The sequence below is a fragment of the Capsicum annuum genome, chromosome 2 (genome assembly GCF_002878395.1).
Source record: "Capsicum annuum cultivar UCD-10X-F1 chromosome 2, UCD10Xv1.1, whole genome shotgun sequence".
Classification (NCBI taxonomy): domain Eukaryota; kingdom Viridiplantae; phylum Streptophyta; class Magnoliopsida; order Solanales; family Solanaceae; genus Capsicum; species Capsicum annuum.
Genome location: NC_061112.1, coordinates 109,272,814 through 109,293,300, shown reverse-complemented (window position 1 = coordinate 109,293,300; position 20,487 = coordinate 109,272,814). Strand labels below are relative to the sequence as shown.

At 32.7% G+C, this 20,487-nt stretch overlaps 3 protein-coding genes across 7 annotated transcripts; 1 reads left to right on the top strand and 2 right to left on the bottom strand.

Annotated features, from left to right (window-relative positions):
- Nucleotides 1-5,553: 5,553 nt before the first annotated feature.
- On the bottom strand, nt 5,554-7,584 carry LOC107857955 (protein AUXIN SIGNALING F-BOX 2-like). Its single transcript, XM_047407768.1, has 5 exons — nt 7,437-7,584; nt 6,877-7,092; nt 6,502-6,791; nt 6,282-6,394; nt 5,554-6,163 (listed from the first exon to the last, which is right to left on the bottom strand). Exons 1-5 carry the CDS (start codon nt 7,582-7,584, stop codon nt 5,554-5,556), a joined length of 1,377 nt encoding a protein of 458 aa, XP_047263724.1.
- A 1,444-nt stretch (nt 7,585-9,028) lies between these two features.
- LOC107858923 lies at nt 9,029-15,061 on the bottom strand. Of its 2 annotated transcripts, none has more exons than XM_016703726.2 (6): nt 14,738-15,061; nt 12,005-12,484; nt 11,624-11,833; nt 10,408-10,940; nt 10,099-10,182; nt 9,029-9,877 (listed from the first exon to the last, which is right to left on the bottom strand). In XM_016703726.2, the coding sequence occupies exons 1-6, from the start codon at nt 14,880-14,882 to the stop codon at nt 9,263-9,265; spliced, it is 2,067 nt and encodes a 688-aa protein (XP_016559212.2). In that variant the 5' UTR covers nt 14,883-15,061; the 3' UTR covers nt 9,029-9,262. The 2 variants fall into 2 exon arrangements, with proteins under 2 accessions (XP_016559212.2, XP_016559213.2); XM_016703727.2 differs by having other exon boundaries at nt 12,005-12,437; nt 14,738-14,846.
- A 2,164-nt stretch (nt 15,062-17,225) lies between these two features.
- LOC107858925 lies at nt 17,226-20,251 on the top strand. Of its 4 annotated transcripts, none has more exons than XM_016703728.2 (2): nt 17,226-17,429; nt 18,259-20,251. In XM_016703728.2, exon 2 carries the CDS (start codon nt 18,300-18,302, stop codon nt 19,785-19,787), a length of 1,488 nt encoding a protein of 495 aa, XP_016559214.2. In that variant the 5' UTR covers nt 17,226-17,429; nt 18,259-18,299; the 3' UTR covers nt 19,788-20,251. The 4 variants fall into 4 exon arrangements, with proteins under 4 accessions (XP_016559214.2, XP_047262555.1, XP_016559215.2 ...); XM_047406599.1 differs by having other exon boundaries at nt 17,246-17,429; nt 18,171-20,251; XM_016703729.2 differs by having other exon boundaries at nt 17,246-17,619.
- The last annotated feature ends 236 nt before the right edge of the window (nt 20,252-20,487 follow it).

The window sequence follows — 20,487 nt, the reverse complement described above, 5'->3', positions numbered from 1 at the left end:
TAGTACTAATGATTCCAACATAGAATCAATTAAAATTGGGCCCTAAAAGTACCTAGATTTTTTAGGTCCATTAGAAAATACACTTTTTTTTAAAAAATAAAATAAAATGTTTTGATTTGATTACTTACTTAAAAAAAGTTATGCTTAGCTAGTGGCTAAAGTTAAATCTTTAACCACTTTTCCAAAAATATTGCATCTTGATTATATAACACAAAATAGCTGGTGATTTACCAGAATGACCTTGAAGATGAGTGATCTTAAACTTTTGACCCATGCTTGTCACATGGGAAAAACTAAAAACTTAACAAGTTTTGACTTTTGATCTTAAAAGTTGCCTGCGGAGGTCAAAAGTTCAAGACCGTCCACGTCTAACAAGGTCACTGGATGTAAGTTCCAACAAAATAGCACACTTGTATAACTTATTGAATTAACCAACAAAGTATCTAAGCTCAAGGATAAAATATAATACAGCATAGCTTACACTAAAAATCAAACAACAAATAACACATGCAAAATACATTTGACGTGAATTCAACTTTTCCATTCACATATTTTGGACACTAGCATTAAATCAATTAAAAATTATAAAAATACACAACTTATGCTTCCAATATTACAAAAAATTCCAAATCCCTAAACATATTACAAAAATCCCAATATATACACAGAATGTTATGTATATGTCAGTTATGTTATGTATATTAACAGGACGAGAGTAAAATAATTTTGTAATTACTTCCAAAAGGTTGATATTTATGTTCTTTATACTTAAATCAATAGCTAACAATGTATCAAAATTAGTTGAGCTTTTTGTTGGTGATTGGTGGATCACATCATAATTCTTCTTAGACTTTTTAGGTCAATTAATAACTAATGTAGTAGATATAGAAAAAAAAAATGTTGGAAATAATTACTAATAATTGGATGAGAAGATGAATGAATCAGTGGAAAGATGGAAGTTTGCTTTTAGTTTGGGCACGATGACACCACTCAAGTGGGAAGTTAGATTAGATTAGATAAGATAATATAGTATAATGTAAAATCTTTGACTAATGGTTGGGTGGAGGTCATATAGGGAATTGTCAAAAAAAAAAAAAAAAACTCTTACAATTTTAATTTATTTGTTTAGTTTTGACATTACACTGTTTAAAACAGTAAAAACAACTTTTAAATTTTATGATTTTAAATAATGAATATTCTGAATAGTCACTCAAATTTCCAATATTTTCTTCAAATACCACTTATATTTCATTTAGAACAATAATTTCACTCAACTATCCCTTTTTTCCTCAAAAATTACTTAACACCTCAACAATCTTCTTCTCTCTGAGTTGGCATGCCATGTCATTAAAACTTCTTTTTTTAAAAAATACTAAATCTATTTAACTCATCAAACTCATTTAATCAAAATATAATTATATTATTTTTTAATTAAAATGCATTAATTTATTAATTTTTTTTTATATTTAGAAAAACTTTAGCGGTATCAAAACTTGACATATATTTTCTCAAGGGTTATTTTTATGAATGATCACTCATATTTTTTTAATTGCCTACAAAAATTACTTTTATTTTGTAGAGATAATGATATGGAATTTTCATGCTTAGAAATCTTTTACCATTACTTAAACTTTCTATTTTTTCTAAAGTTATTTTTTTGGATTGTTATCCATGGTTTAGGATTCGCTCATAAAAATTATTTTTGTTTTTTGCTAAGACAATAATATCATCCAATTATTAATATTTTTCTCAAAAAAGTTACTAAATACCTCAAAAGCCTCCTCCTCTTATAATTAGCATATCATAGCAGTAAATCATCATTTTTTAAAAAATAATAAATATATTAACTCATTTAACCAAAGTTATAATCTTGTTTTTTCTTTTTAAAAAAAAAACACATTAACTTATTAAGAATAAATTCTCATACTTAGATATTTATAATTTTTTCCTAGAGTTATTTTCCTATATATTCATTCAGGTTTTTATATATAATGCCTACAAAGATCAGTTGTTTTGTAACAAAAACAATATCACTAAATTAAATCAGTTATCTAGAAATTTTAATTTGCATGTAAAATAATATGATAAAGGTTAAGTGTGGCAAAAAATTTCTACATGAAAATTAAATTAATGCATTTTTTTTTAAAGAATAAAGTTATAATTTTGGTTAAATGAGTTTGATAAATTGAATGATTTATTATTTAAAAAATATGATTTTAATAACATGTCATATCAACTAAGAGAGAATAATACTTTTGATGTGTTTAATATTTTTTTGAGGAAAAGAGTGATAGTTGAGTGATATTGTGATCCTAAACGAAACACAAATGTTATTTGACGGAAATTCCCAAAACTTGATGACTATTTAGAGAAGTTACTCGATTTTAAACTGAAGATATGTAGAATGTATCAAAATGCATTTTAATCTTCATGTGGCTTTGAATATATTGTGTAAAAAGTTAAAAATTAACGAGTTTTTAGAAAAGAAAGAGATATTCCTTTTGAAGTAAACTAAAAGTGAAAGCAAAATAAATAAATTGAAACGAATGACGTACATATTTTGTTTTGTTATTTCTGAGTGAATTGGCAATTTCACAACAATATACCTCTCAGCATAATAGAATTAATTTCATAGATGATTGCACAACTTTCATTTCATCGTATCAAAGTTACCTAATTATTGTAGTATTATTATTTAAAAAAAATAAAAAATTAACAAGCCTTAGTATCAGTAGAACACAATTGAAGATAGCAAAATAAACGCAAAATCCATCAATCATATTGAAATATCAAAGTACAATTAAAAACTAACCACATCGAAACACAGAAGAGCATGCTTTGACTAAGAGTGTGACGATAATGAAGAAGTAAATCAGTTAAACCATCAATTTAGTGATATGTATAGCCATGAATGAAATTGACAGAAGTAAGAGAAAAATCCGATAAAATCTGTGGATATACAATTATACAATTGCAATGAACGTGTCATCGGTAAAAATTGACACAGCTTAGACAAACAGGAAATGCCGAAAATGTGTCTCCCTATTAAAACAGGCATGTTAACGGGAAGAAGCTTGCTTAGTCCCTCAACTCCCTCTTATATAATAAGGGAATATATCACAAAAGTCAGTAAATTTATTTTTTTTTGTAAAAAAAAAAAAAAGAAAAACTAAAGAGGATATTGCCCCATTGATACGTATATTGCAATATTTTACAGGTTATTTTTTTTTATTTTTTTTTGCATAAAGTCCTGTCTTGCTTTAAAGCTTAGAGTATAATGTTGTCCCTTGTCGAAACACATGGCCTGAGCCGTGCGCTATTGGACCTTGGCTCATTTCCACAAATGTCCTTATTTCAGGTTCATCTTTAATTTTTATCTTTAAATCTAATAATCTTTAAATTTTGGTCTGTCAAAAAATAAGTGAACGAAAATATCTCTAATATAGAAATAGCAAACAATTAATTTGATAATAGAATAACACATCAGATTTCTGTTGATCAGTAATAGAATTTTTTTGGCCAATGGTGTTGCATATTGCAAAATCAGTTTCATCATGCAACAGTTACAGTTACTTCATAATACAGTTCTAGCTTACGCTTTGCTTTTGTAGCTCTAAAGTGCTTTAATAAGTTGGGTAAAAACAGAATAAATTACACAAAAATACAAAACTTAAAAGATATAAGTACAGAAAAATCCTTTGTCTTATAAAATATTTCATAAAATCTCATATTTCTTCCTTTCCTCTTGATACATATATTAAATAAGAAAGTAACATTTTTATATTTATTTTAGGAGAGTAAATAATCAAATATAATCTCTTAGATATTTTTTTAAAAAATCAAATTAAAAAATTTTCATTAGATCTTATCATTTGCAATTTACAATTTGGTTCAATTTTTTCTCATCTCTATTAATCTTTTTTTTTCCTTAAAATTTTGAAAGCTTTATTGTGTGCTTCATGTTGACAAACATTCATATTCTTTTGAAGAATCTTCATATTGTAGAAGCTAAAAAATCTCATAGTTTCCCGTGGAACCATGAAAAAGACGATGACCACTGCAATGGCCTGCAGAATCAGATATCGAATTCGGCATTGATATATATATATATATATATATATATATATATATATATTTGTTTAATGCACTTGAAACGTATATAATGTTGTTAATTTCTCGATATATTTTCGTACGATAAACGGTGATACATATGAGTGATACATTTGTTGTCAGATTATTGGTGATACAGATGACAGATACTTTTGGATAGTGATTCATATTTTTGATTCATTTATAAATGTTTGATACATTTAACATATGTTTGAAATATGAAATATGTAAACTATTTATTTTGTGTGCAATTAAATTTTGAATGGGTATTGAGTAATTGTACCAGATGTATATGTATCATAAAGATACATCTGTAAAGCTAGTCCATCACATAAAAATTTAAGATCAGTTTGTGAATACTCCCAATAATGACAAAACATGCTTAAGTTATGAGAGAAGGAAGAAAATTTGAAAGTTGATTGATTTTGGATATTTCAGAGATTCATTTGAAAGTGGATACGACATGCCATGATTTATGCATGATTTTGCTCCCCGTAATAATTGAAAATCAGTTACTTCCTTTTTTTAACTAACCACTCAATTACAAATGTATCACAATACATATGTATCAAAGCTAAAGATATGTATCACAAAAATCAAAATCCGGGATATCTTATAATTTAACAAAGTTATGATAAAAAGGGTTACAACCCATTGAAAATTCGGGATTTATGTAAGTCATCCTAAAAATTAACAGCTTATACAAGCGTAAGCCATACAAATTGGGATCTTTACATAAATAGCGAGAAAGATTCAGTGTTTACTTTCTCTAACAAGTATACATAAATCATACACCATCATAAAAGTATTCTACAAGAATTATACATATATTATACATTCGTTAGCCTCTCAGTTATATTGGAAAAGATGGGCAGTGTGGATCACTTCAGCTTCCAGAATGTAAGAATCTAAATTAGTGTTGTGGGTTCAAACCAATACTGGATGGTTAAAAGAACATAATGATGAATCAGCTGCACTAATATGCTGAACTGCAATATTTACAATTACAGGTAGCAAGAAAACGAGCTTAGGCATTAGAGAAACAGTCACAGATTGGCTTCAAGGGGAACAGAAGAAACAACTTAATATTAAAGGTGTGTGTATAGAGTAAGCAACTCATGACTCCTTTAGGAATATAATAGGTAGAAGGGGAGATAAGATTCATACATTCTGCACATATTAGCATTTATAAATATTTTCTCCAGACAAAGCAATTTATCCAAATTCAGAAAATGTTCTTCTTGGAATATCCCTACTAGTATATAATATAGTCCCAAAAACGAAGTTCATGAGAAGCTGATGAATTGAGAAATGAGATCATTATAGAACAATGTATTCCGTTGAGATAAAAGGGGAAAACTTCAGTTCAAACATCAACCTGTTTCAATAAATAAAACTTAAATAAATGAACTCACTGCAGCACGGCGAAAGTAGAGATGTCCTCTACAACGTCAGAACATAATCAGGTGCATCTTTTCTGGGGACAACAAGCGTACGATACAAGTACATCTTGTTTATTTTATCGTTATCACCAGGGTTAATGATCACCGTATTGTTCCCTGGTGGCCTCATGGTCTTCTTGCGAATGATCTCCACATTGAGGCTAGGCATCTCATGTGCCAGTTGCTTGCATGCTCCAAAGTTCATTTGACAATTCTCTATATAAAGGCATTGCATCCATTCATACTTCCTTACGTCCTCCAGGAGTGTCGCGTTACCAAAGCTGCTATTCCTGATATCAAGTTCTTTCAGTTTCTTGCACCCATTCAACACATAGAGAATTCCCTTTTCGCTGTCTCCAGCAAAGTGGGGTACTTGAAAATCCAAAAAGGTTCTGTTTCTAGGCCCCAACGTAGTGACCTTTATCAAGTTTACAGTGAGCACCTCAAGATGCTTAGCATACTTCCCCATGTAAAGGAATACTTGATCAGTTAAACGCCCACAGAGTCTCAGCCGCTTAAGGCCTTTGCATAACCGTACAATTGCCCCAAAACCTTCGTCAAGAGGCTGCATAGCCATCACATCTTCAACTCTTTTGCCTATGCATTCCCAACTATTGTGCAGTGTGAAACTAACTAAATTGGGACAATTTTCTGCCACAGTTATCAGTGCTTCATTAGAAATCTCGTTACATATATAATTCAATTTTTAAGCTTTGGGCAACCGCTGACAGAGCAACCAACCCTTGTTCAGTAATATGAAGATTACGACGAACTGGACTGTCAATAATCCTTAATTCCTGCAGCTCTTTACAAGTTAGAAGCCAAAACACAGAACTCTTCATCTGTAATGAATGTACCTTGAAACTATAAAAATAACATTATCTGTCATGCATGCCATGTACGTAATTATCAAGAAAAGAAACCAGAGACAGTTATGTATAGAACTAACCCATAGGCACTCTAACTTGATGCATCGACGAATCAGTCTGTTAAAATCAGCAGAGATTAAACAAGGGCTGAGTTTCAAGGATGTCAAGTTGTGGCAGATTGGATAGACAGCAGGCAGTAAGCGACTACCCAAATCGATGATCCCCAAAGACAAGCTCCTAATCGAAGTACACTTGCCTAGAGCACCATATAGTGCATTACAAATATCTAAAAGTGGACCAGTACCGATAAGGTACCCCATCCCCAAGTCCACCAACTGAGGAGCTTTAACTAATATCCTGCGAAGTTTATCTGCAGTGATGCTACCATTTCACCTGAGACTTTTTATGTTTGGACATCTGGCCATCAGTCTCTCAAGAGACTCAACGTTAAGTACTCTTCCAGAAAAGCAAGATAAATTCAATGAGACAAGGGTGATTCAGCTCTCCGGCAAACAGAACAGCCCTTGAAAAAATGTTTTTTGAAAGTCCAACTCTCTTAACGACCTGCATCAGAAACAAATTTCGCAACATAACAGGGAATCTTAGCAGCTCATATTCCTGAACACAAGGTAAGAGGTTGACATAACTAAACAGAAATAACCTAAAGCTACCTGCAATTGAAAACAAGAGGATCGAGACAGGAGGCAGCACCAGAAGTTTGACAGCTAATCAAAACCAATGACTTGAAAGAATGAGGAAAGGATTGAGAAAGTAAGAGGATGCTCTAATCTGTAACCAACATTCTCTTCAAACGAAGCTCCTCGAAATTCTTGACTCCACTGGAGACTACTGTCTCAATCCAAGGCTGAACAGAGCAGTCATAATCAACCAAATCGGGTATATAATAGTTAGAACGAAAAGAAGGAGGCTTTCCCTTGAGGGTAAGGGATGTAAGTTTGGGAAACCTAGCCATCACCCTTTCAGGACTAATTGCATAGCAATTCCTAATAATCACCTTTTCTTCGGCTCAATCTTTCTGCATTGTACCAGGACTTGCACACAAGTGACGCTGCATTCCGGTCCTGGTTCGACGTCAAGTAACCCAACACTACCTCTATCACTTCCTCCGGTAAGTAGTGCAACACTACTTCATAAACGGCCATCTTTTTCTTATACCGTGCAACATACTATCAGCATTATTATGTGTTGTAAGAGAAACGTTTGACCTTCCATGCAGCTTACTATTACTACGTGTTGTAGAAGAAAGGTCTGACATACTTTGTTGCAGACGAGGACAGATCTGAAAAAGGTCTGACACTTTACGAAGTAGGGTTTGGTATTTGTAATTACATACTTATATAGGTGGATTTGGTTCCTGTTGAAATTACGTATAGTATATCAAACCGAATTAATTTATGTTAATTTTTAAAAGAAACTAAATCAAATTAAATATTAATTGAGGACAGAGATCTATTATGTTAGTAGTTGATAAGTTAAAAAAAAGAAGGACATCCAGTGCACTATACCCCCGCTATTCTCCCGTTACCTCCGATGACAATAACTTTACGGTTACCCCTCCTTCAGCTTCCATCAGTTAATACAATAAGAAAATAAAACTGGTAATTTCTGATCATAATCGGGAAGAATTAGAAAAGTCAACTGCGTCTATTAAGTATTTTTTTGAGAAAAATAATAGAGCCAACGGAATTCTGTCAATTTTTTTTTTAAGAAAAAACTTCGTTGATTTTTCAGTAGGCTTTTTTGGTTACTCCTATTTCTTTAAGAAAATGGGTAGATTGGAGCCTAAACTGAAGGAGTTTTTTTTTTTCGATCAGAAAACCGAAGGAGTTGCTCCCACGTTATAAGTAGAATGCTAGCAGAGCATCTCCATATTTATTACTTTTCTATGCATTAGATATCTAAGTGTACCACTGGTTTTGATCTTTTATATCACACTGAAACTGAATAGGGCTCCTTTACAAAGCCGCTCATACCAATCAAAAAGTGAAAGGTTCGGTTTAAGATGGTGTAAATTTTACTGCGACAGATAGCGTGTTTCAAATTAATATGAACTATTTCCTCCGTCTTATATTAGTTGGTCATAAAAAATTAGTTGTCCCGTCATTTTATTGAAAATAATTGTCCCATTTTAGTTGACCACCTTACGAAATCAAAATGTATTACTAATAAGATTTTTTTTTATATTACCCTTGCAATTAATTCTTTTTGGAAGTGTTCAAATTAAATTACTTGTTTGTAAATAAGGGGTGAATTTGTAAAATAATTCTTATACATCACTTCTTAATATGCGTATAAAAAGAGAAATGATCAACTAATATGGGGGAAGAGGGAGTACGTTGGTATCAACTCTATTTAATTTTACAGCACTCAAGTTTTAGCAAATAGAGCTGATTGTATGCTATATATGCTCTTAACATGCTCTAACAGAAGGCCATAATTGATGCAGGATTTTGCTAGTGTCTTGACACTTATAAACATCTTTCTACCCTGCAGAGAAATTTGTTAAAGCACTTTAGAGCATGATGGAACTGCTTTTGCAATATTCAACACCATTAGCCAATGATATATTGATCATTCTTATCCAACTGAAAAAATGAGCTTAACAAAGAATTTCATAATAAATCAAATCAAACATTCCCGAACATGAATTGAATATGCTAAACATATTATCAATCCCAAATAACACTGATGGAGAAATTCTCTCAAGTTTTATGCACAAACATTACAATTAGGAGTACTTCAGTTAGAATAAGGGACCATCTTCTAACAATAAAAGGATACTCCTTTGTGTAACCCTTATCTGCAGTGAAGGCTCTGTTGTTAATAGAGACTGTGCTTTCCCTGTCTGAAAAGAAACTTGGACCAATATGTCGATTTTACCACATCAAACCATAATTTATACTGTAAACAAGCAAATAAAGCTACAGGAACCGCAGCACAAGCAGCAGTGAGCTTTGGCTCCCAACCCGTATGATTACTATAGATCAAAAAGAAGGTTGCTGCAAAAGCCAAGAGCATGCTAACTATAGAGACAAACACCGTCGTAAGTCCAAACAATAACTTGGCTGGCAATGAAACAAGAAAATCGTCTTCAGCATAGCGAGATGTCAGAATGGACAAGAACATAATGATGGAAACGATTGAGCTGAACAGTGCCATCGCGTCTGATATGACAAAGACCGTAAATCCATTCAATTTTAGCAGTACTGGGATACCGTTATCACTATTATTACCGCCTGGCACAGTAAAGCCAGCAGCAAACACCATCGTGGCGATCAAAGTTGCAACAATCATACAAGAATTTGCGGTGTCCTTCATCCACCTTTCCCCTTCTTTTAGTAATAGCTTGTGTTCTTCTGTGAATAATTGCCTCGGGGTTTTCCCATCCTTGTTTATCATTTTATGGAGTGAAGGTGGTACAATTTTCTCCACTTCCTAGCCAATATAGTAACTATCATTCCCCAGCAACAAAAAAATTTAAAAGCCATAACTCTTCCAGAAAGTCAGTCCTATATTGATCAATCCCAAAACATTCCTAAAAACGCTAAGAAAATATCCGGCTTATATTCATATTTTAAAAAATTAAAATGGCAGATATTGGAAATGCAACGAGACGTGCTTCAGGCTGTGAAATTTACTTTTAGGTAATCTCTCACCTTGAACCACAATATCTCTCTTTGCATTTGAAGTGCTGCTCCAGAAACCCTGAGAAATGATGGTGGCATAATCTTCTCTTCTTCCTGTAGTACAGTTCAGTGCATTATTTAAACTACAATAAGTAATCCAAACAGCGGGGATTTTTTTCTTTCTGATCATATAATATATCCTGTATCATGTTAAAAACTGGTTGTCTGGTAGATAACTAGCAACATGTATAGTTTAAAATGATTGTAAAAGAGAGATGAAAAGGGTAATTGAGGACATGTTCAAATAAACAATAGAGAAAGAGTTTGGTAAATCGTTACCTTAACAGACTGTGTCTCCATTATGTGTCTAATGATTTCTATCTCTCGAAACAGCTGCTGTAGTGATTCACCGAATATGTTATCAGCATTAGGAGGTACCGACTGCAGAAGTTTGTTTTTCAGGACTTCCATCTGTCCGATTTTCTGTTTACGAATTGGCTGCCCTAACTTCCCAGCCAAATGTAGAATGTTGTTGCCATCATTATCAACTATTAGAATAATTAAGTCTTTAATTGCTCCTATTTGGCGTATAAGACTGAAGACTTTTTCCTCTCGATTTAAAACAGCAACATGGAAGATGGTCCGGTTTTCATCATCAACTTTCCATATGAGATCAGGATGATTGCGAATAACCACAGCTAAAAACTCCACATTTCCTGCTGTTGCAGCAGAATGAAGCAATCTTTCCTTTTCCACTAGCTCCAATAGCTTATCCTCCGCACTTCTTTGACACTCCGTCCAGAGCTCCTCAAGTAGTAGACCAGCTTGTTTCTTCAGAACATATTTTTCCGGGATTATCTGAACTTTGAACCCTGAAGTTCAAAGCAATATTAGCTTATCTTCATGCAGAATAATGAGAATGGATGAACACATTGATATTATTACTACTCGCTAGGAATTAAGTCGTAGTGTTGTTGTTGTATTCATATAATTATGACAATATAATTATCCAGACCCCACTAAGTGGGAATACACTGGGTTTGTTGTTGTTGTTGTATGACAATATAATTATGCTAGAACTAATTCTGAACATAACAACCGAACTACTAGCAGCATAGTTTCTCAACACAGATTCAGCAATGAAAGAAAGATTCCCGCCTTGCTGACCAGGAAATCAAAAACAAAACAGAAAAAGAAAGGCTTAGAACACTGGACGCTTGAAATTTGTAGACGGCAATATATAAGAGTTGATTTCTCAAATCGTCACTTAACTAATACTCGTAGTTGTTCTTTTCAGAAAGTTACTTTCTTTATTGAAGAAAATAGAATTAAGAAGAAATGTGACTTTATGAGATAGTAATGATTAGTTGAGTGACCATATGAGAAATCAACCCTAATATATAATCTTGAGCGACACAGGTGGTAATCAATTTTTTTTAACATTAAATCCTTTTAGAAACTAATCCTTAACCAATTTGTTGTTTGCAGACAAGTAATTATCTCAAATTCCTAATGGAAAATGAAATGTTTTTAGTTAAGGTCCAGTAGATCTTACATGGAATGAATTGCCTCCTGGCCATGGAAATCGCACTAACAAACTTTCTCCATACCGGAGAACAAGCTCCAACAATGAATCTCTTCAAGTCTCCTCCTTGGTTACTGATTGCTAACGACTTTTGAGATAACGCGTATAAGACTGATACATTTCCTTCTAACACACTACTGGCTAATTTTCTGTCCTTCTTGAATACATTTAATGCTACCTCTGCAAGAAAAGAACCGAATTAAATAAATTAACTTAGCGATAGAAATACATATCTGTAGGGCACTCGAGGCATTGAAAAGCAATAGTACAAATATACAACATACGACTTTGAGAATGCTCGATACAACAAATGGATTTTGTGTTCAGTCAAGCATGATTTTTATAGCGTACCATACATCTCATTCTGGATAGTGGTCTCAAGAAGTTCGAAGCGTTCTTTTTGCTGTAGCACATCAAGACTTGTGACCTCAAAAAGGTAAGATACCATATCTTTATTCCCAACCAAAGCTGCCATAGTGATCGGTAATACTCCATCCTCACCACGAATGTTTGGTAAATTCTTATTCCTTTCCGTCATTGCTTTAGCAATTTCAACGAGCCCTGATGCTGCTGCAAAACAAAATGCTGTACTCCCATCATTATTTGGCAGTTCCAAGTCACCTACTTCCATTAGTTTCACTAGCTCTCTCAGAAATCTGGTGCTTCTTGCTGCTGCTGCAATGTGGAGTACTGTTTCACCTCTATCCGATATCTTCTGACGAGCAAAACTTGGATCCTTTTTTAAAATTGGTTCAGCAAGTTTCCAATTATCTTTCAAAGCAGCCTGATAAAGAATTTGATATACATTTAGATACTTCAGTTTCCTGCCATCTGCAAATTAAATTACATTACATTCAAAATCTTGGTGAGTAATTCTTGTTAGAATATTGTTTAAAGGATGAAGTTCTATTTCTTGTTTTCCTATTTGAATTTCTTCACTGTTTGCTTGCTTAGCGTAAAAATTCAAACGTTTGTCATGTCATATATATTCGCTTTTAGGAAAGTGTTCCATATTAGATTTGTCTTACTTTTGATTAACTGCACAAAAATAACTAGTACAAAGACACATCTTTCTCTGTCCTTCGTAAGTATGTATCTGTATCGTTCACCTCAAGAAACATGGTAGAACTTATAAATTCGGGTTACAAACGGATCTAGAAGTTACATTTTATGGGTTCCAGTTCAATATACTACCACAATTCATTTGATTTACTAGGCTTGGAATCCATTATCCATAGTGTGTAGGGGGTGCTCATGGGTCGGTTTGGGTTGGTTATTGGTCAAAACCATAACCAAACCAACTTAGTCGGTTTTTAAATTTCAAAAACCAAACCAAACCAAACCAACACAAGAAAATAACCATCGGTTTGGTTATTGTCGGTTTAGTTCGGTTTATAACTTTAACTAATGATAAAGTTGAAATTAGAAAAAAACAAATCCAATCAAACATAGTGTTGTGTCCTAATCTTGAAACTAAAATGTCAATTTAGTGTTATATTTAGGCAAAGCCACGAACAACTAGGGGCAGAGCCAGCCTTCTGTTCGGGGGTTCGGTCGAACCCCCTTCGACGAAAAAATATACTATTTATACATGATTAAAATTATTTTTATGTGATTATAGTAGGTGTTGAACCCCCTTAGACTAAGTTTTCTTTGAATATAGAACCCCCTTAGTTGAAATCCTAAGTTTTCTTTGAATATGGACCCTCTTTGTTGAAATCCTGGCTCCGCCTCTGCAAACATCACCATATGACCACTTCTACAAAAATTATTTAGAAACTACATATAAGAGAACGATATAATAAACCCCCAAAAGGTGAACACATAATTTTTTTTGCTCAATAGGAACAAAAATAAAAGTTCAAAATTAGTGGTTATTTATAATCTAATTAAATTCAACTGTAAAATTCCCTAGACAATAAGATAATTTTCACAGTAGTATCATTTGTTATTCAAAGTGCAAAAATTATTTAGAATCTCATAACGTACTGTCAACTAGATAGAGACATATGACTAAAAGTGTTATGATTAAAGTTAAATTCATGATTAAATTATTTTTTTTTGGAAACTTTCCAAGAAAATCCGCAGCTGCTACACCCTCTACCCTTCGGGTGAACACTCTGTGGTGAGCACTGTGTTCGCACTGGGTAAACCCCCGATGCAATAGCCTGCAAACCACACGGGGATGTAAACCGTACTAGACGTCTCAAAATTGAGGGGGAATTCGATCCCGGGCAGCTGTGATGGGCTACCACCCTCCAAAACAGTGAGCCAGTCCCGAATGACTTTATGATTAAAATTTATAATGTAACATTTATTTTTTATTCATGAATAAATATATAAATAATTTATATATATATAATATATATGTATGTATATATCGGTTCGATTTGGTTATTTTGTCGGTTTTTTTAGAATAAAATCAAAATCAAACCACATAAGTATCAGTTTTTAAAATATAAAACCAAACCAAACCAAATGTCGGTTTTTAAAATCGGTTTGGTTTGGTTCGCGGTTCGGTTTGGTTTTTAACCAAACCATGAACACCCCTAATCCATACTAAACAAGTCGAATTCTTAGCACATATAACACACAATTATTGAGTTTGGATGAATTTATAACTTGTGTGTACACTTTGTCTGCCCCTGTTTATGTATTCAAGTTTCAGCAATGGAAGGATGTAAAGTACCACATATCGAACCAATAACTTTTGCAATATTGTGAAATTCACTAAATAGTGAGTATCTAAGAGTATTTGACTTTGACTCTAACTCGTGCCTGCTGGTGTCTCATAGACACCCGATACTATGTGTCAAATAAATTTTGGAGGTGTCTAAATAATAATTTTGTAAGTTGAAGTCTTCAACTGACACAGATTAGACGAGTTGAGCTAGGGTGTCTAGACATGCATATATACTCAAAGTAGGAGCTTAACTTGCTAGCTGATATTAAGTTTGAGCGTTTGTTCATGTATTACGCCTATTAAGTACTTCGTGTCATTGTAGAAACTCATAAACTTCAAATCATGCGGAGAGGCATTTACTTCAAAAAAAGGTTAGTAAAGAGAGATGAATGTGAACTTACTAAGAAATAGTACAGGCTGGGGAGGTTGATTTTCAATATCCCTACTTCCATGTCGAGACACAGATTGTTCATTATCATAACCCTGAGCAACTGGTTGATCATCATAATCTGAAGCTGACAGATATCGTGAAGAATTCCTATCCATTAATATTATTATTACTATGGAGAAAGGATGATTATCTGATTGATGATATTTTAGCTTCAAATGAAGAGTTATATTAGAGAGCAGAGATTTGGATGTCTTTAATGTACATCGTGGAGTTAACAAAATGAAGAGAAATTATAAAGTCAAATACAAAAAAGAGATGGAAAATGGATTAATATATAATTTAATCGATTTAACGTTAGATAGGATGTTATAGAGAATTTGAATAAGAGTACAAGGTTAGTTAGGTCATTAACTGTTACCTTGCTTGTTCTTTTATGCTGATAGTTGTAGTATTGCTTTAGTAGTTTCTTGTTATTTGATATCATTTATTATTTTATATTTCTTATAATTCAATCAATGTATTGTTTTGTTGTAGTTACTGTTCCTTTGTAAGAATGTTCTGACATATATTCTTTAGTAATTTGTCATGACTTCTTTATTCTCGTTATTTTGAAATGCTTTTGATTGAGCTGAAGGTCTTTCTCTATTGTTGTTAATTGTCTTGTTTACTTTAACTCCAATATTTCACCTCACAAATTTAAAACCATAATATTTGAGATATTTTAATATGATTCTTATATTTTAATTTAAGACATAAGATTTAAAAGTGCAAGTCTAGTTTTTCAATTAATTTTCTTTAATATTGTCTCTTTTAATTGGCCACTAGGAGAAATAAAAAACCGCATAAACCATATATCGTTGACCAATATTGCCAAACACGTTGGAGTTATAGACATGTCTCTGTTCCCACTCACTTACCGTATTTTATTAGGAAAAAATACATTTACAAAAAATAATAATATTTTTATCAAATTACATTTTATACCATATATATTTGTATGTATTTGTATTTTTATAGTAATAGTTTGCAAAAATATAAAATACATATTGATCATAAGAACAGTAAAAATCATATGTATTTGTTTTTTTGTACCAACAGTTTACAAAAATACAAAATACAACTTGTTATATTATGTATTATGAAACTGTTGCTATGAAATTCATAATTAAGGGGATAAGTATGTTATTTCTGAATTTTGCCCATTTTATTGCTACTAATACTAGATTGGTTTGCGTTTGCTAAATAAATTAATGAAGTATGTACGATAAGAATAATAATTTTGAGATAAATTTAAAATTATTTTTAATTCATATTTAATATGAGATATTAATCAATTTTAAAATTATTTATTATATTATTTTTACTAAAATGATGAAATTACTGCTATTTGATATGAAAAATAGAATAAAATAATTCAATAAAAATGTGTCTTGAAAATGTGAACACATGATGCTCATTAATATTGACAACTCATCAGGCAATATTTTACACGTAACAAAAGAGAGAGAGAGATAGAAACATTGCGAGTCTACTTATTTTAATCTTCATTTCTGGTCTTTTTTAATTGATTAATTAATGTAGGAGAAATTTAGAAGAAAAAACTCATAATCTATCATTAATTAAAGAACGGAATCACAGAAGAGCCATGTCTCTGTTTGATTACCTCTCACTTGAAGTATTTTAATTGGAGCTCTATGCACTACTTGTATTATTAAATTATTTTTAAAATTTAATTAAGTGCATAGGCATCACTTTCTCTAGAATATAACGAGTTTAATAAATAATCTAAAGGACCTTAGGTACCCATTTTTTAATTACTCTATTATTATCAGATAATCGTACAAATACATTATTCTAACTAAAACAAAAATTAAAAAGAAAGCCGCCTGACCCTATCAAATGCCATTAGAAATGTGAAGGCCTCTTCTTAGAAAGGAGAAATTCACAAAAATATTTTAAAAAAAAGTCGTCTGACTCTATCGTCTGATTAGAAATGTGAAGGCCTTTTTTCGAAAAGGAGAAATTGAATTGATCTTTTTTATTTGGTTTATTTTTTCTTTTTTTAAATTTAATTTGACAGAATTGAAAGTCAAATATGTCAAAATGATTTTAAAAATTCAACATTACGATTTCTCCTAAAGATAATGGATTTGACTTGATCTTTTACTCATATTATATACAATAAAATTTGGTAAATTTGTTTAATTAATTGTTGGAAAAATAATGTTGTTATCTATAATAATTTGAGGGTCATTGTTTACACCTCCAAAAAATAAAATTGACAAAATGAGTTGCCAATTAAGGTCAACACATTTTTTTGACCAATTCAAAAGCTGGAGGGAGTACCATTTTAAAACATAATTAAAAGTTTGGGTAGATTAGTGAAACTTCCTCTGGGGAAAAAAAATTCAACAAACTTGGTCTAGAAAATTATTGATGTGTTTTTTTCTTCTTTTCATATGAAGCGTACGTAGTGTCCTACATTTACGAGTCAATGTATTATTTAAAATCATATTCCAGCATATTTCCTTTTTTTAAAAAAAATAAAAATTCTATAACTATAATTAAAATATCTATACTATTTGTTAAAATCAATTGATTAAATCAGACAAGATTAATTGAACCTCAACACCATAAGTGACAAGTCTCAAATCCTTTCTTTCTGGTAATTTGTTGCGTAGGCCTTCCACTAATTATTGAAAGTATGTTCATCTCTAACTCAATTACTTCATTTATTTTCTCTCCTTTTCCTTTTGCATGTTGTTCCTAAATTAATCCATACATTAGGATATATTTTTACTAAAAGAAAAAGGGAGAAAAATCAAAGAAAAAAAGGAGCTACCATAATTTAATTTCTTTAGGGATTTTATGATTTTGGACTTCCATAAAAAAGTAAGTATTGTTTTATATAGTTTTCCTCTTCCAAGAATTTCTGTTCTTCGCTGAAGAAAGTTTATAAAATGGAAAAACCAAAGATTTTTACTATGTTTATTTATATTCCTGTCTTAAGAGACCAAAAAAAGGAAAAGTTCAAAACATTTTTATGAATGATTTGTATTTCAGCTAGTTTAATTAGTTGGAATATTAGTTTCTTTGATCGAACAATTTATGTGAAGAACTTATTCCATTCTCAATCACGTAAAAAAAAAATCTCATTTTGTTCTTAATGACACGTTATTATATTCATAGTTGAAAAGGTCCTTTTTTTTATACCTTTGCATAATGAAAGTATTTACATAATTAGATCATTTAAAAAGTTATTGCATGTCAAATTACATTGGAGATGTAAAAAAGACTTAATCCTGTGTAATATAACTAAATACTATGTGATTTCTCTATTAGAAGCTTATATTATGTTAGAAGCTTTTTTTTTTGTTCAAGGATTGACAAATGACGTAGAATCTAAGTAAGTCAGTTGGTTGGTTATGTGAACTTTTTTGTAGTTGATGAGGGTCGATTCTTCACCTTGTTATCCCTTTCCCGTTAAAAATGGATTGACAAATGACAAACTCCAAAATGCTACATGTACAGATCAAGAAAAAGAGATATAAGAAGATTGCAGATTGCTAACAATGGGAGGAAGGCTGAATTTGCGTCATTTGGCTAATCATTATAGGACGGAAAACAATTCAGGGCTTTATCCATCTGCGCCACAACAACAGCCTGTTGAATCTCTGCAGCCTAGTCGTCCCTCGCCTTCCATTCCTGCTGCTCCAACTCAGCCACCGCGACAGTCTGTCCAACACAAACAGCCGAGCGATAGTACAACTAGTCACACGCCTTCATCATCGTTTCAAACTCAGCCAACAACAGAGCCTGTACTAATTGGAGGTATGATATTAGATATAAATGTCACTCCTACTACACTTGACCCGTTAGTAATTGAGCCTATGGAGGAGTCGGATAATACAATTCCTGGAAATATTACCTATGCATCGGGCGGTCAGGCAAGGAATGTTGCTGATTGTATGTCAAAGCTTACAGCAAAACCGTTCTTGATAAGCGTTGTTGGACATGACATGGCAGGAAATTTCCTATTCGATAACTGGAAATCTACTGGATTATCCGATCAGGGTATTCTGAGAGGGCAAAATATTGCTTCGGCTGCCATTTGCAATATCTTTGATGGGCAAGGTGAACTGACCGCTGCTGTGGCTAGTGTTGAACCAATTGAAAAGTATCTCACACCAGATTGGATTGAAAATTTCAAGAGCAAAATAAGTTCTGCTCCAATTTTGATGGTTGATGCAAATTTGAGTGCTCTTTCTCTTGAAGCATCTTGTCAAATGGCCGCGGAATCTGATACACCTGTCTGGTTTATGCCTGTATCAGTGACCAAATCTAGAAAAATTGCTCCAGTGGTCCACAATGTGAGTTTTGTCTCAGCCACAGAAGATGAACTTATAGCAATGGCAAATGCTATATCGGGCGGAGAAGCTTATGCGCCAGCTCGGAGAGTTAGTAGTCGTCCAGTGGAATCATTTTTCGAAATGCTTAAACCTGCTATTTGGCTTTTGTTAGACAAAGGTGTTAAGGTAATTGTGATTACAATTGGACCAGATGGAGTATTCTTATGCTCCAAATCGAAGTCCGATCTCGAACAGAGACTTGATATTAAGGGAAACCAACCTCCTTTCAGTAAAGAGTTATGTGAAGCTGTTGATAGAACTTGCCCAACGGGGCGGGTCTCAGGCTCTTCAAGGTACACATTGTTCTCATCAGACTTTTATGCGGTCCATATTCCTGCTCTTTCTGTATTAGCAGTGAGTGTTGATGGTGCCGCGGAATGCTTGGTTGGTGGGACTATAGCTGCTTTATGTGGTGGTTTAGATGTCATGCAAAGTGTAGCAGTCGGGACTGCAACTGCTAAATTTTCTCTTGAAATAGAAAGCAATGTGCCAAGAGAGTTTTCCTTGGACAAAGTCGCAGTTGGTGCAGGGTATTTGTACTCTAGAATGTCGACATCAATTGGACCACTGACTAACCAAACCCAAGATCATGCCGCCCGGCCAACACAAAACAAAAGAAACAATCTGCTGTTATACCAATCAAACAAGTGAAGTATCGCACCCGCAAGAGCCAATGTACATACACGGAAGGTAATGAGAAGTAAACTCCCTCCCAACTGAAGCAATTCACGAGGACGAAACTGAAGTAGAGGAGGAAGATGCGTCCCGTAGCTTTCGTTGAAATTAAGTCATGAGTTATACCTTTTGCATTTTTGTTGTACTGTAACTTTATCCCCCAATTTTCCTAGCTAGCTTTAGTATATTCAATATTGATGCAATCTTGCCAGTATGATTTGCCCACATAAACAATTGGAGTTTCTTCTGGTTATTAGCACTTTAAGATGGTCATAGCATTATCAGTTCGACTTCTTTTCTTGACAATTTGTAATCTCTGCTGAACTTCATTACCTCACATTGTTGTGTTTAGTCTAATTGTTACCACTAATTACAAAGTTCTCAGAGATATACATACTCTATAAAGTGATTTCCACATTCTTATATATGTAGTTTATCAACCGGATCTTTAGTTTTAGCTGCTTTCTAACTGGTGTTTTGAGCATGTTATCATGTTACTATAACTATATTTGTGACCTGTATGAATGGTTTAAGTTGAGTTTGTAACAAAATCATATTAAGTATTTATATATATATCTCAGGAGGTCACTGCGGCGGGAAACTTACTATCCCCTCAGTCCTCATGGCATGCCATGTAAGTCTAAGGGGGACTTTGAATTGTTTTTTTAAGTAGCTT